Source organism: Trichosurus vulpecula, chromosome 8, assembly GCF_011100635.1.
Source record: "Trichosurus vulpecula isolate mTriVul1 chromosome 8, mTriVul1.pri, whole genome shotgun sequence".
Classification (NCBI taxonomy): Eukaryota; Metazoa; Chordata; class Mammalia; order Diprotodontia; family Phalangeridae; genus Trichosurus; species Trichosurus vulpecula.
This window is the reverse complement of record NC_050580.1, coordinates 83,713,147-83,728,064: the sequence shown is the minus strand read 5'-3', so window position 1 is coordinate 83,728,064 and position 14,918 is coordinate 83,713,147. Positions and strand designations below refer to the sequence as shown.

Genomic DNA, 14,918 nt, shown 5'->3' with positions numbered 1-14,918 from the left:
ATAAGAGGTCAAGAGGAAAGGAGTTATATTCCAGAATAATCATTTTTCCAGTTAGAAAATTTATTAAAGAGTCTAACCCTCTCATTTTACAGGTGGGAGAAACACTTAGGTCAAGAGAAATTAAGAGACTTGCCTAACGTCACACAGTTTGGGGCAGAGTCAGAACCCACACAATATTTAAGGATACTGTTCGAGGAACTTGGGATAGGAAAGTAGCAATGAAGTAATGTCATTCTGTCTTTGACTAACATGAGGAATGTGAGTGCACGTATGCCTTACTTTTGTGTAGGTGAGAATGTTAAATTTGGCCCCATGAAGTGTTTTCAGCTTTCACTGGCTTGTTGCTACACAGGATTTGCCATCTATTTCTTCTTACTTAGGCTTAGGATTTCTGCATAGACTTAGGGTGCAGTAGACAGGGTGTGGGTTGTCTGCTTTTCCAGGCAAGTAGACCTGGGCTCTAGAGTCCTGGTTTCACCATTTATTACACTTGCCACTTTGGGTAAGCCAACTTCCCAATTAGCCTCAGTTTCTTCATCAATAAAGTGAGGATAACACAACCCATCCCACCCACCTTACATAGTTATAATGAAGACCACACTAGAATGAATGTGGTCATGTTTTGGAAAAAAAATAGTATTATTAGCTGTATTTACAGAAGTGTGCACATACATGTATACATAGCTATAACACAAAGCATTCTCACATGAACTTTTCCAGACAGGTTCAGGTGTTGAAGGAGGGAGAGGGGAAGTGAGGAAGAAAAGAGACTTCAGATTATTCAGAGCGGGGGCGGGGGCAGGGGTTGGGGGGTGCTCAGGGACAGATAACAAACTGAGGACCTTCAAGGCAACTTTTGGGAAGGAATAAGACCAGGTTGGGCCACGGATGAGCTCACCTGGAGTGTGGCCACAGGGGTTTGGGGGAAGAGGCAAGCGATCAGGCAGCTCCTATTTTAATCCTTTCTTCTTGCTATCTAGATGTAAAGCTCAGTTGTTTGTACCCAATAAAGGAGTTAAAGCGCTGGTGGTGCCCTCTAAATTCTGTTGCCCTGGGGCAAAGACATCTCAGCCTGCCTTACAGATAGCTTTGCTATGTAGGCACATGTATGATGCCACAGAAGGTCAGAGGCTCTCAATCTTGAGTGCATATGAGGCAGCCTCTTGTCTGCCTTTCTCAGGTCAGCACTACAGAGCTCAGGACAGAGGAACAATGTCAACTGGCTGGCTGGTCTTTATGGTTCCCCTTAGAGGATCAGGGAGAAAGGGAAGAAAGGATGTTAGAAATCTCCTTACAGAAAGGCACAGAGAGACATTTCTACATGCTGCTGCTACCACTGCAGCCCCTTCAAGCCTACACATCTGGATGAGAGGAGAGAGATAATAAGACCAAAGCCACAGTGGGGCTTCTGGGAGATGGGAGAGACTATGTGGGACCCGGAAAATGTTAAGAAGCTTTTAGAGAAAGGAAGAGAATAGTATAGCGCCTTGTTGGTACAACGTAAGTTCCTGAGGCAGGGACGGCACCATTTTTTAATTTGCATCCCTAGAACTTACTGTGATGCTCAGCATATTTTAGACACTTAATAAATGTTTGCTGAATTGAACTTAATTCACTGCCACTAGATTCTGGATAAGGAAAAGACCATCCAGTCCGATCCCTTCGTTTTACAGATCAACCAGCCCACAAGCATTTATTAAGCCAGGCACCATGCTGAGTACTGAGGGCACAAAGACAAAGAATGAAGAGATACTTTACTCTCAAGAAGCTTACATTCTAATGGATTAAGAAAATGAGGCCTAGAGATTAAGTGACTTGCCCAAAGTCACACAGAACTTAATGGCACAGGTCAGAATTCAAACCCAAATTCCCAATCCAACATGCTTTCTCCTGGCTCCTACTACCTCCCACCACCAAATGACATTATATTTGCCAAGCGCTTTATGTACATGACCTCATTTGAGGCCAACCCTCATAGCAACCCTGTGAACTAGGTGCTATGGGTGTTGTTAGACCCATTTCACAGATAAGGAAAGTAAAGATAAGAAAGGTCACAACTTGCCCATGATCATACAGCTAGAAAACGCTGGAGGTGGTAACTGAACCCAGGTCTTCCTCATTCTAGGCCTAGCATTCTGCCCCTGATACCAGTAGTGTCAGACTCAAATTGAAACCCTAAATAAGGATCCCTGCCAGCCATATATTGACTTAGAAAACCACATATTGGCATTAACTATGTTCTGGTGTATTTTTCTTTATTTTGCTAAATATTTCCCAATCATTTTAATTTAGCATGGTGGGCTTCATGTTTGACAGTTTTGCACTATGCCATGCTATCTCTCCATAAACGAATTTTCTATCATACTCAAAATGTGGCCTTATTCCTAGAGCCCAGATCAGTGCCCTATACAAAGCTGACATTTAATAAGCATATGTAATGAAAATGTACTCATGGAAAATTTCTAAATGGAACCAAGAGAGGAATGAACAGTCAGAAGAGTTTGGAGGAAGCAACAAATGGAGAACCGGCCTTTCTATTCGCTGGGCATTCATTGCCTTTCTATCCACATACCTGTGTTTTAAAGTTTCAGGCAGGCAACAATTTTATGTGAGCAACAAACTAACAAGACTGGGGATACGCACATTGAGCTCGGTGTTGCAGTCAAACAAAACGTATGTGACTATGCACAATGATATGCATAACGCTCACTGTGTTTGTTCTTGTTTAGCCATTTTTCAGTTGTGTCTGATTCTTTGTGACCTCTTTTGGGTTTTTTTGGCAAAAATACTGGAATGGTTTACCATTTCCTTCTCCGTCTCATTTTAGAGATGAGGAAACTGAGGCAAACAGGGTTAAATGACTTGCCCGGGGTCACACAGCCTACAAGGGTCTGAGGCCTGACTTGAACTCAGGTCTTCCTGACTCCAGGCCCAGTGCTCTATCCACTGAGCCATCTAGCTGCCCCATAATAACTGCTGTCCTACATGGTAATTGGATATAAAAATTAATAGTAGCAATAATAATAGCGAGCATTTATATGGTGCTATATATAGCACTATAGCTCTACAAAGAGCCTTACAAACATTATCTCATTCGATCCAACAACAGCCTTGAGAGACGGGAGATTATCCTCATTTTACTGATGAGGGGCATGAAGCGCATAGAGGTGAAGTGACTTGCCCAGGATCACACAGCTAACAAGTATCTAAGTAAGGATTTGAACTCAGGTCTTGACTCATGGTTCAGCACTCCATCTGCTGCTGTACCTAGCACCTAGCTACCTTTATAAAGTACTTTACAAAGATTAATGATAATAGAATTTATTCCTGGAAGGATATGTGGCTACCATCTAGTAGAACCTCTTCACTTTACACATGAGGAAACTAAGGGGGCTGAGCTGTTCAGAATCACAGAGGTAGTAAGCAGCCAAGCTACAACTGAACCCATTTCTTCCAGAGTCCAGGCTTTTCTCACTTTAGACCAGCTGCCTCTCTAAGTTACTGTACCTTGAACAGCATTATTTGTACACTGCCAAAACAAATATTTATAGGTACAGTTGGGGGAAAGGGAAATGGGAATCAGTTCTGATGCCCTTCTGAAAACCCAGGAAATCTATCCCAGAAGGAGCCCAGTGGCCTGACTCACTCTCTCTCTCTTCATACATACTTATTCTCTGTTTCTCTGTCTCTGTCTTCTTATTCTTCTTTCTCCCTCTCCCTCTACCTCACCAACCACAGCCTGGAAATTCTTAAAGCTAGGCACCACAGACTCTCCTTCTCCTTTCTCTACCAGCTTTTTGTCCAGAGCCTAGAGCCTAGAGCCCAGACTGTGCAATCAGAGAAGGCTGTTCTGCCTTATCGTAAGCCTGGCCCTGGGCAGCCCCCAGCACCTGAGCAGAGGGTACACCTGTCAGTTTTTCACACCTGGACAGCATGAAAAAAGCAGAGGCAAAAGGACAATCCATATATACAATGATGACCATACTGTGGATAAAGACAACACTAAGAGACGGCAGAATGGAAGTCCAAAGCAATAGATGTTGGTATCAAACGATTACAATTAAATTACAATTTAACAATTAACAAATTAATTACAATTAAAGCACACAGTTTTCAACACACATGGTGTCTCGGTCCAGCTCTCTATCCATTCTGCCATGCTGTCTCTCATCTTTTCCGCTGACAATAAATCAGTGATTAAAAATAGACAACGGCATGTACTATGAGTTGTAATCACTCTATTCAGAAGATTTGTTTGTTGTAGGGGAATGTACTTTGTGGTGGCCTTGAGGATTTGGGGGGGGGGGCGGGGCAGGATCTCTTGAAACAAAATATATGTGGCTAGATAGGTGGTCTCTCCCTCCAATAGCGGAGGTCACAGCCTTCCATGCCTGCCTGATCCTTGTCCAAGAGATGCTGCGGAATGGAAAGAGTGGGGAGTCAGGAAGACTTGGATTGAATCTCATCTCTGACGAGCTGCACAACCATGGGCAGGTCACAACGTCAGGGCCTCAGTTTCTTCTCCTGTACAACAGAAATGATACCTCTGGTACTTAACTCCCAGGCTTGCCGTAAGGATCTGATGAGAGTGTATATAAAGGACTCATTATTATTATTACTATAATGCCTTCCCATAAATCCTCCAAAGGGAGTCCACAAATCATTAAGAGCCTTTTCCAAATTCTTTGCCACCATCTGTATAAAACTGTATGACTATTTTTGAAAAGAAAGGCCCAGGTTGTGGACATTACACGTTGGGAAAGGGGGAAACTATGGATGTCAGCATCTTCAACGGGGCTGGAGAACAGGAAACTCGTGAGAGGAAGGGGAGGGAAGCTACCAACCATTCAGATCTTAGTGCTAGGTGTTCGAAAAGCAATCTAACAAAACTAATTCACAGAAAAAGAATGGGAATCCTCATAAAAGGGGGATGTAAAATAACAGAATCAAAGATTCTAGGTATATATTTGGAAAGAACCTCAGAGAATCCAACCTTTCCCATATGGATTAGGAAGCTGAGGACCACAGAATCTAAGCAACTTACCCAAGGGGCAGAGGTAAGCAATAGAGCCAAGACATGGAACTAGGCCTGTTGGCTGTAACTCCAAACCTCTTTCTGCTGCTCTACAGTTAAAGTATAAGAGTTTTGATGGGTATGGGGAAGGAAAGAATTAAGTGGACTACAGTGCCTTGGGCAAAGATGTTTAATAAATGCTTGTTGAACTGAAAAGTAATTTTAGAACTTGGAACATGGACCACTTTGGAGGACAGCAGGCCTGGGAGGGGCTGTGACAGTGGGGAGGATACTAAGGATATTGGGACTCTGGAGCCCTGGGGGAAAGGAAATCTATGAAACGAAAGAGAAGGGGCACAGAAAAGGAGGTGTGACTCCAAAATTTTTGCTGGAGCCAGCCGTGTACCCCATCCTCTATCTTCTGGCATGTTCATGAAGTAGATGGAAGGCCTAGAACTGAGTGAGCAGGTTTTATGGAGATGGTCAGAAATCCAGGTCTCGAGGATGACCTGTACACAACTTGGGTTGGAGGCAAACAGAGCCAGAGGAGGCTTAACATGCTTGTGAGCCTAGAGTTAAGAGCAATAAGGAAGGAAGGTGTGGGCCCACAGCTTAGAATCCCAAACTAGGTCAGATGAAGACTTACAAGCGGGAGAACAGAGTTGTAGGAAACCAGAGTTATAAGGGTTTGAAAACAATCGTGCCATCCATCAAAAACTTCATTCCACTAGTTTATGTGGTAAATTCTTGGTGTGAAAACACGAATACAGGGCACAACTCATACCAGCTACACGCAGGTCCACAGGACTCCAATGTAAAGACTTTATTAAAGTCTCCCAAAGGGAAAATACAAGACATAAATTTGAGGATACATAAACACTATAATGTTTCTATAATAGAAAACTCTACTAATCATAGGGTCATAGATGTAGAGCTGGAGGCCCTCTAGTTCAACTGTTTCATTTTACTGAAGAGGAAACTGAGGCCAAAGGAGGTCACGTGACATGCCCATGGTCACAGAGATAGAAAGTAGCAATGACAATTGAACTCAGGTGGCATTTGAACCCAGGTCCTCTGACTTCAGAATTAGCCTATTTTCCTCTGTACTATACTGTCTCCCACATTTTCAAGAATCCTTAAAGCCAAGGGTACTAGGCCTATTTACAATAAAAACAATTTATATTCATCATGTGCCAATGGCAGCACCCTTTCAATTATCTGCAAAAAAAATGCTACACTTTCTGACAGCATCACTACATTGCCCAGGCTTCCTAACAGAATTTACTATACTCCATGCTGCCACACTTAATGCTAAGATTCACGTTGCTCCAGCACTTTGAAGTTTGCAAAGCACTTTATAACAATCTTTGAGGCAGGCGGCAAAAGGATTATTGTTATTATCATTCCCATTTGCAGATAAGAAAACTGAGACTAAGAGAGTTAAGTGACTTGGCTATGGCCATATGGCTGATGAATATTTGGGGCAGGATAGGAACCTCAGTAGTATTGATTCTAAGTGCAACGCTCCATCCACTGTACCAAGTAGTCTTTTATATAAGCCACTGATTCAGTTGTGTTTTTATTGTTTTAGCCAGATTTTCCCCTCACAAGCATCCTCTTCATAGGCTCAAAGAAAAATTCTTCATGTTCACTCTGGACCCATGGTCTTGTCCATGTTCCTCTCCTATTGATGGATCAGACTTTTATTCTACCTCACTCCCATAGACACTGTACTACATGGGGGTGGGGAGCAGGGGTTACTTTTTTGAAGACAGGCTACCTAAAATATTGGCTTTTGACACTCCACATTTGTATTCATTTACTCCAACCAAACATGTGGCTGACATGAATCACCTTCCCAGTCAGACCTAGAAGGAACCCAAACCAGCTCCCAGCCATTTCAACATTTTATGCTGAAACCCTCGGGTTCTTCTAAGCACCCTCCTGAAGTCTTTAGCACTTTGTTCAGATGAGAGAGAGCAGATACAAGCTCCTTCCTGACTCTCCACTTCATGACCCTAAGCCAGACTCTTTCCTTGGCTCCAAAACTTAGAAACTCCAATAAACCCCACTCTGATTCCTGCCCTCTAACCCCCAGCCTCCACTCCACACACAATTGCACCAAGCCTTGTTCCAACCTTTTAGCCCTTTGATGCTAACTTGGTACCTAGCTAATTGCCCACAGTATTCAAGCAAAGCACATCATCCTTAAACTGCCTCAATGACTCTGCTTCCTGGCTTCTAATGCTGTTGCTCTCCAAGCCATCCTCCCAGCTAATGATGGCCATGTAGCATTAATCCGATGACCCCTCCTCCCCTAAAACTTGTTTTCTGATGCCATCACCCATTGAAACCTACAGGCCTTATCCTCTGCTACAAAGTCCCTCAAACCAGTTGGCCCAGATAATCTAGCAACCTTAAATCTGCTGCCTATTCTTCTGGATCAGCCCACTCTTCTGGACAGATCCTCCCTATATTAAAATATCCCACTACTGGTTGCTTGCCTTCAAATTGTGCTCCTGTACATGGAGTGACCAAGCTCTTTCAGTTCTCCTCAATTCCCTTCCCCTCTTACAACTGTACCTTCTCTACAACTTAACTGGAGGGAGTTTTCCTCTCCTAACAGCTATCTTTCTCTCACCCTCTATGCCAAGGCAATCACAGACATCTAGCCACAGACTTTGAATAAGTGACAGCACCCAAACCTATACTCAAATGTAGCACCTCCTGGTTTATACTTCTCTAGGTGTTAAATCCTAAAAAAGTCTGACCAGCATAACGCTGGTCAATGCTGATGTTATATGTCTAATATTCTGAGCTTCCAGAGGATAAGGACTAGGTCTATGTAACTGGCATTGGATAAAATGTACAACAGTGCCCTGCTTATGTAAGTATGCAAATACTGATGATTACGATCACAATTTTTAAATTCTGCTCTGATCCAATTATAGAAGACAGTTGCCAAGAATGCTGAAGTTCACTATTACTTCAATCTAGATTTTAACATCAATTACCTCACCGGAGTCCTAAAATAAGAGACCATGGCACATCTATTTATAGAGTAAGAGAGAGCCGAAGGTAGCAAAAAGTCCTGAATAATTTGCCATTAGCTTTTCAACACCAAAGCTACAATTCTGCTGCATGCAAATGTTATCCTGGGTGAGAGAATCCAAGTACCAAGTTATACAGTTACAAGGAGGAGGACAGCATCCATTCCAGGTCCACATGCACTCCAGAATGAACGAAGGAACAGCTGGCTAGGGATTACTTACTGGTTTATCTTTTATGGTGGGACTTGACACACACAGGTAAAGTTTACCGTCTTCTTCTAGACAGGCATCTATCAAAGCTTGTACTGAGGTTTCCTCCTGGAACAGCAGAAAGGCATAGCCTTGGAGACAAACAAAACAAAAAGGAAAGAAACAGGAAATCAGCACATTGATCTGAGAAAGACTTTTTATTTTAACCTCCTTAGCAAAGCCTAAAAACCATCAATAGGATAGAGACTTCAAAGCTTACAGTGAATGTTTCACTTAATCGATCTCATGGAAACTCTCCTTAACCAAAGGCCAGGACTGAACATTATCTAGCTAGTAACCAACACCTACTCGCCTCCCAGGATGCACCTAGCTCCAGGGTTCCAAAGCTCCTTTTGGGCTGATTTCTTTCTTTGCTTTCTTCTCCTAAGGCCCCTGCAACCACACAAGTTAAAAAAAACCCATTGTTTTTGCTGACAGATGGGGTCATGGTGTCTATTAATTACGCTCAATATTTTCTCTGTTAGGACTAGAAGTGGGGTATATTGGGAAATAGCAGATGTTAAAAGGAAAAGGTACCAATTTTTTTCAAGAAACTAAAAAGCTACCATTGCCACTCACGGCTTCTTTTCCCTCCTGATTCTTAGTGGTGGGAAGTGCCCAAATGGACATTCTCCAAGTAGAATAGGACTACCTTGGGTTTTCGAGGGAGATAGGGAGCTCAGTGCTAAAGCAAAACTCTCCCCTCCGACCTTCCCTGAACTAAATTTGTAGGTAGGCAAAGTGACCACAGTCTGAGGGACCAGCTCTAAAGGAATGAAAAGAATATAACCACTGGGAAAAGCTTCTCATTGTCTTCCTTATTACTTTCCTTACCAATAGCCTACGTACATATTGAGATCAATCCACTAATACATAGACTCCTTTGCAATGAAGGTCTTAGAATAAGGAGACCCAAAGATCTCAAACTTGTACTGTACGAGAATGTTCTCAGATGGGAACAAGCCTAGAAAAAGGACTTATTCATTGTTTCTTTTATTAATTGTGTCAATTTCCCCCCCCCCCCCAGTATAAATATTTTCCCCTTTGGATTATAAACCCTTCAAGGACAAGGCCTGAGTTCTATAGGTCTCTGCAAACAACAGGCCTTCAAATAAATGTGAAAGTACCACCTACATAACACACCCAAACCATTTACACATTTAGATTTCTGTGCATGTGTGTACAAATACATAAATTATATGTAAATTTAATATATAAATGTCATTAATTTATACATGCTGGTCTAAATGACTAAAGTCTGATTTGTAGATTTTAAAAAATTAAAATTACTTTCAGGTACACAAATTCATAGTCTGATGCTGTAAGAACGATGGATAATTAACATATAAATTGCTTGCATGTTGACAGAGTTTCTAAAAAAATTTGAAGGCACTTATGAGTTATTTATTCCTTAAGGTTTTCAACTAATCTCCAATTCCTCCATCTTGCAGACATTATTAATTTGGTCTATGGTGGCTTATTAACACCATTGCCTTGGATTCCCTCATTTCCCTACCTCACAGTAGAAATAAAAATCTCCCCCATACGTATACAAATATTTCAAGCTGCTCTTTTTGTGATGGCAAAGAATTAAGATATTGAGGGCATGCCCATCAATTGGGGGATAGCTGAACAAGTTGTGGTATGTGGATGTAATGGAATACTATTGTCCCATAAGAAACGATGAGTGGGCGGATTTCAGAAAAACCTGTAAAGACTTGCATGAACTGATGCTGAGTGAAGTGAGCAGAATCAGGAACACTGTGCAAAGACCAACTTTGATAGACTTAACTCTTCTCAGCAGTGCAATGGTCTAAGACAATTCCAAAAGACTCGTGATAGAAAATGCTATCCACATCCAGAGAAAGAACTATGGAGTCTGAATGCAGATTGAAGCATACTATTTTCTCTTTTTGTGTGTTTTTTTGTTTTTTCTTTCCTGTGGTTTTTCCCTTTTGCTCTGATTCTTCTTTCACAACATGACTAATGTGAAAATATGTTTAATATGATTATACATGTATAGCCTATATTAGATTGCATGCCATCTTGGGGAGGGGAGAGGGGAGAGAGGGAGAAAAATTTAGAATTCAAAATCTTATAAAAGGGAATGTTGAAAACTAAAAATTAATTAATTGGTTTTTTTTTAAAGAAAAGAAATAAAAGTCTCCCTAACGCAGTTCCTTATTTTTGATCTGTGGACTTACTGGAAGAGGTGAGGAAATTGAATCATGTCTCACACACACATGTACTACTATCCTTCCAACTTATGTAGCAGCTGTTGTGAGTCACGAAACAGAAATTCATTTAAAAGCAATACTGAGACCAGCAGTGACTTCAGAAGATGGATGGTAAAGAGTGCCTCTTGCCTCCCAGAGATATAGCAGACAATAGGTATAGAATAAGGAATACACAGTCAGACAAGGCCAATGTGCCCATTTGTTTTGCTTAACTATACTTCCTTGTTTCATGGGAGAGTTATATAGTAGAGGTAGTTGGTCTTTGGAAAGTGGCAATGATGTAAAAAAAAGCATTTATAGAACATTTATTTTAAAAGACATTACTGAATAGTAGCTATTGGTTATCATATATTTTCCCAATAGAAACTAACAATTTTGGTGGAATTAGTGTAATTTTGATGCTAAGTGCTAAATGAGAGATCCAACACTGTAGGGCAGTTTTATTAATAACATCCTATTTAATATCACTGATTCTAAGTGTCACCACCCAACTGCATTATGTCCCTCTCATCTCATCTTCTTCTTTCAGTTACATTGAATATCTTTCAACAGGTGAAACCCTTACACATCCTAAAACTTCTCCCTGAAATGTTCTTCATCCTTGTCCCAGGCCAATAAACTCTGACCCTCTCTCATCAGTTTAAGTGCCCTTGAGATGCTAGCTTCTTCACAAAACCTTCCATGACTAAGAGGAATGACTGTTTTCCCTAATTATGTACCTTCCGGAACTCTCCTTTCTCTTAACCAATATATACTGCTATTCCCTCTGTTTTTTACCCCTGTTGAAAAACAAAGTCACTCATTTACATGCATTTACTGACTATTCATTAAATGGGCTATATGTTCTCAAAAAATGCAACACCGAAGCACTTGAAACTAAGTAGTATGTGTGTCTAAATCACTTTTTATACTTCCTGGCAAGCCCCTTTCTAAGGGCTTCCTAAGAACCTGAAGTTTTTTACTTTTCCCTAAGTGCTTCTGATAAGGATACAAAAAAACACATACACACACAACAGCCCAAAAGAATTTTTGACATGCAATTCTGCCTGCTTGGCACAAGAGCTGGGTCAAGCCAGCATGTATAAAACTGAAAGGATAATCATGTTCATGATGGGTTCCCCCAGAGAGGGGCCTTGGCAACAGACTCCGACTAGGCTGAGGTCAGGCTAATTCTAATTCTGATGGTGGTATAGCTCTTGGCAATTGACGAAGAGCCACCACCATTAGATAAGTAGTTTGAAACAGCATCACAGAGTAGTAGAAAGAGCCAGTCTCTGGAATCAGAAGACCTGTGACAGCGTCCCAGTGACTCATGTGTGATCATGACCAAGTCATTTCACCAACTTGAGCATTAGTCTCCCTGTCTTATGGGGATAATGATACTTATACTATGTAGTTTTCATTGGGTTAGTTTTGAGAATAATGCATGTAAAATGCTGAAAGACATGTATAGGATATCCTAAAAATCTTAGTGCTGTTTTAAGCTACAAAATCTTTTCTTGCACTTACCAGGGGGAAAGCTTCGCTCAGTTATTCGTTTCAAAGCTTTAGGCTATCTAAGGCTTCTGGGACACTATAAATGTTCATAGTACTAAGAACCACGTTGCTATTTTCAGTGGCTTCAGAAACCAGGTAGTTTTGGCCACAGAGTGAGGGTCTAAACCTCGCTAACCACCTCATATTCACACTGTTGGACATGAGGAAAGCTGGGTAAAAGAACAAATGGCACTGGAACCATGTAAAATCATAACTGCTACTGGAAAAAGAACTCAAGCATTTATGAAAGGTTTGACCCTGGGGGAATCATGTCTCTTGGGACTTCCATCTCCTCATCCGTGAAATGAGGTTAAAAATCATTATTCTATTGACCTCATCAGGTTTTGGATATGAAAACTTTTTGTAAACCTTAAGGTGCTATGCCCATATGAGCAATTATTGTTATTAGTCACTTCATCAACAGCTTGACAGTGACACAAAGTTCATCCAAGTTGAATACTTGAGATTCACTCCTTGAGAGAGGTTTTTCATTCTCTCCATATCATCTCCTATTTGACAGTGAGCCACACAGTTCTTCTGGGTTATTAGTAATGGGAAAAGACATGAAAGTTAAATAAAATAGAATTTAGTTGGGCAAGGTAAAAAAATAATAATCATCTACTTTTACAACTACAAGCCGGAATTGAAGTTCCTTGGGATAAACTAGATCCCAATGGGTGGGGAAGGTCAGCCAGGAAGGATTTATTACATGCATGCTACATGTAAAGGCACCAAGAGGTTCAGGGTAACACAAGGCATAGTCTCCATCCCCAAGCACCTTACAATCTTATTTCCTAGAAAAACATCAATGAACAGTACAGATGTCAATCATTACAGGAGCTCAGACAAAGGAGAAATCAATCATCTTAGAGCCTTGGGCTGGATCTAAGATGAGGAAATTTAGAAAAAATAAGTCTCAAGTCTTACATTTGGGTCCAAAAAATCAGCTTCACAAGGGAAACTGGGACTCAGGCTAAGTAAGTCAGAGATTCGAAAGTGCTTCCAGAGGTCAAGGCTAGGTGAGTCAGGGATTCAATAGAAGGTGAAGGAAGGCGCAGTTAGAAAGCAGCTTGTCTGAAAAGGATCTCAGGGTTTGAAATACTGAAAGCTCAATATCAGACACAAGTGCAAATGTGGCTGCCAAAAAAAAGGTTAATGTGATCTTGAGCCTCCCCAAAAGAGGCAAAGCTTTCAGAAATAAGAAGATGACAGGGGGAGTATCATATTCAGTTCCTGGAAGCTCAGTTTTGAAGAGACACTGAAAAGCTGGAGGGCATCCAGAAGAGGACAAACACAACTGTAAAGGACCTTGAGACCATACCATATAAAGATCAATGAAAGAAACTGGAGATGTTTACTCTGGAGGAGAGAAGACTTAGAGCGACATGAAGATATCTTCAAGTTTGTGAAAGTTTGTCAATAGAAAGAGGAATTAAATTCGGTCTCTTTAGCCCCAAAGGGTCGAAGGCTGCTGAGCTTCCTTCCCAACTCAAAAATTCTGTGATCAAAACAAGCTTGGGTTTTTTTTTTAACCTTTAATTTATTTATTTTTAGTTTTCAACATGCACTTTTATAAGATTTTGAGTTCTAAATCCTTCTCCCTCCCTCCTCCCTCCCCAAGATGGCATGCAATCGGATGTAGGATCAAGCTTGGTTTTTGATGGAGGTCACATTATACTGATGCATGTGACAGAGAAAAGCCTGAAACCTGACATAGAAAAGGTCTGCACTGGTCATATAGGCTTCATTTCTTAGCAGGATATGAAGCAATGAGAGTTTTGACTATTTCTGGAAAGAAGATCCTGGAAACTGATATAAAGTAGTGGCTGCATTTTGCCCTGCATGTTCTGGATAGCACCCTGCCCAAACTCTATGCCAAATTCATGGAGCATCAATCACCTAAGGTGCTTCCCTAAGCAGAGGCAGCAGGTCAAAGACCAGCCACTGCCCAGGACTCAGTCAATGGAACAAAAGGGAGTCAGTCAACAAGGCAAGAAGTATGGGTGTCAGGACTACTGTCAAGGATAGTAAATGGACACATGGCTCCAGACAAATGGGAAGATGAGGCAGGAGGTGGGACACTGGGGCTCAGGCTAAGTAAGTCAGAGACTCATAATTGCTTCCAGATGTCTAGTCTAGGTGAGTCAGGGATTCATAAAGTGTGTGTGTGTGTGTGTAAATATATAAAAAATATAAAAATCTTCAGTTGCAAAGCAAGAAAGGCTAATCCTCAGTTACTTAGCATTCTTTTTTGCAAATGGCATCAAACCTTGGGGAAGCTATTAAAAATTCAGTATGTCTAATTCATGTGGGAATAATAATTCCCTTATCAAAGGGAATATTAAAGACATCTTTGTTATAAAATGCAAATATCACAAGAGAATCAGCCTCATCAAGGTCTCAGCTAGGTTTCTGTGAACCTGTGGCTTTATAAGGTAATATAGAGAGGAGGACTCTTACACAAAGGTCATGCACTGATTGAAAGCAGCATCTTAGATCATCTAGTTCTGGCAGTGCTTCTCAGAGATGGTGATAAACCATTGTATGGAAAAAAGTCTGGCTAAGTTTTCTATGTGGCTCCTGATCCTCACTTTGTACTGATCCTCACTCTGGTAACCGGATCATTTCTGCATAGGCATCCCTCTCTTACCTCTGCCCATTTCTCCCTCTGACCTCCTGAATCACAAGTCAGCTCTGAGCTAATCTCAGATCAATTAGAGAAGATAAGGTGGAAAGGAATCTGGGGAATCTGGGCCCTTATTGCAGAATCTGGGCAGCTGTTTTTGCTGTGCTAATGGGTCTATACACAGAGGGACAGTCATAACCCTTCAG

The 14,918-nt window shown here is 41.3% G+C and overlaps 1 protein-coding gene across 4 annotated transcripts in view; it reads right to left on the bottom strand.

Moving 5' to 3' along the window:
* Positions 1 to 14,918, bottom strand: part of CPEB3 (cytoplasmic polyadenylation element binding protein 3) — a 177,857-nt gene that overhangs the window by 43,713 nt on the left and 119,226 nt on the right. For all 4 annotated transcript variants that reach the window (XM_036737212.1, XM_036737211.1, XM_036737213.1 and 1 more), the window contains exon 7: positions 8,287 to 8,405. In XM_036737212.1, coding sequence (XP_036593107.1) covers positions 8,287 to 8,405 — 119 coding nt within the window. The remainder of the gene's footprint in view (positions 1 to 8,286; positions 8,406 to 14,918) is intronic.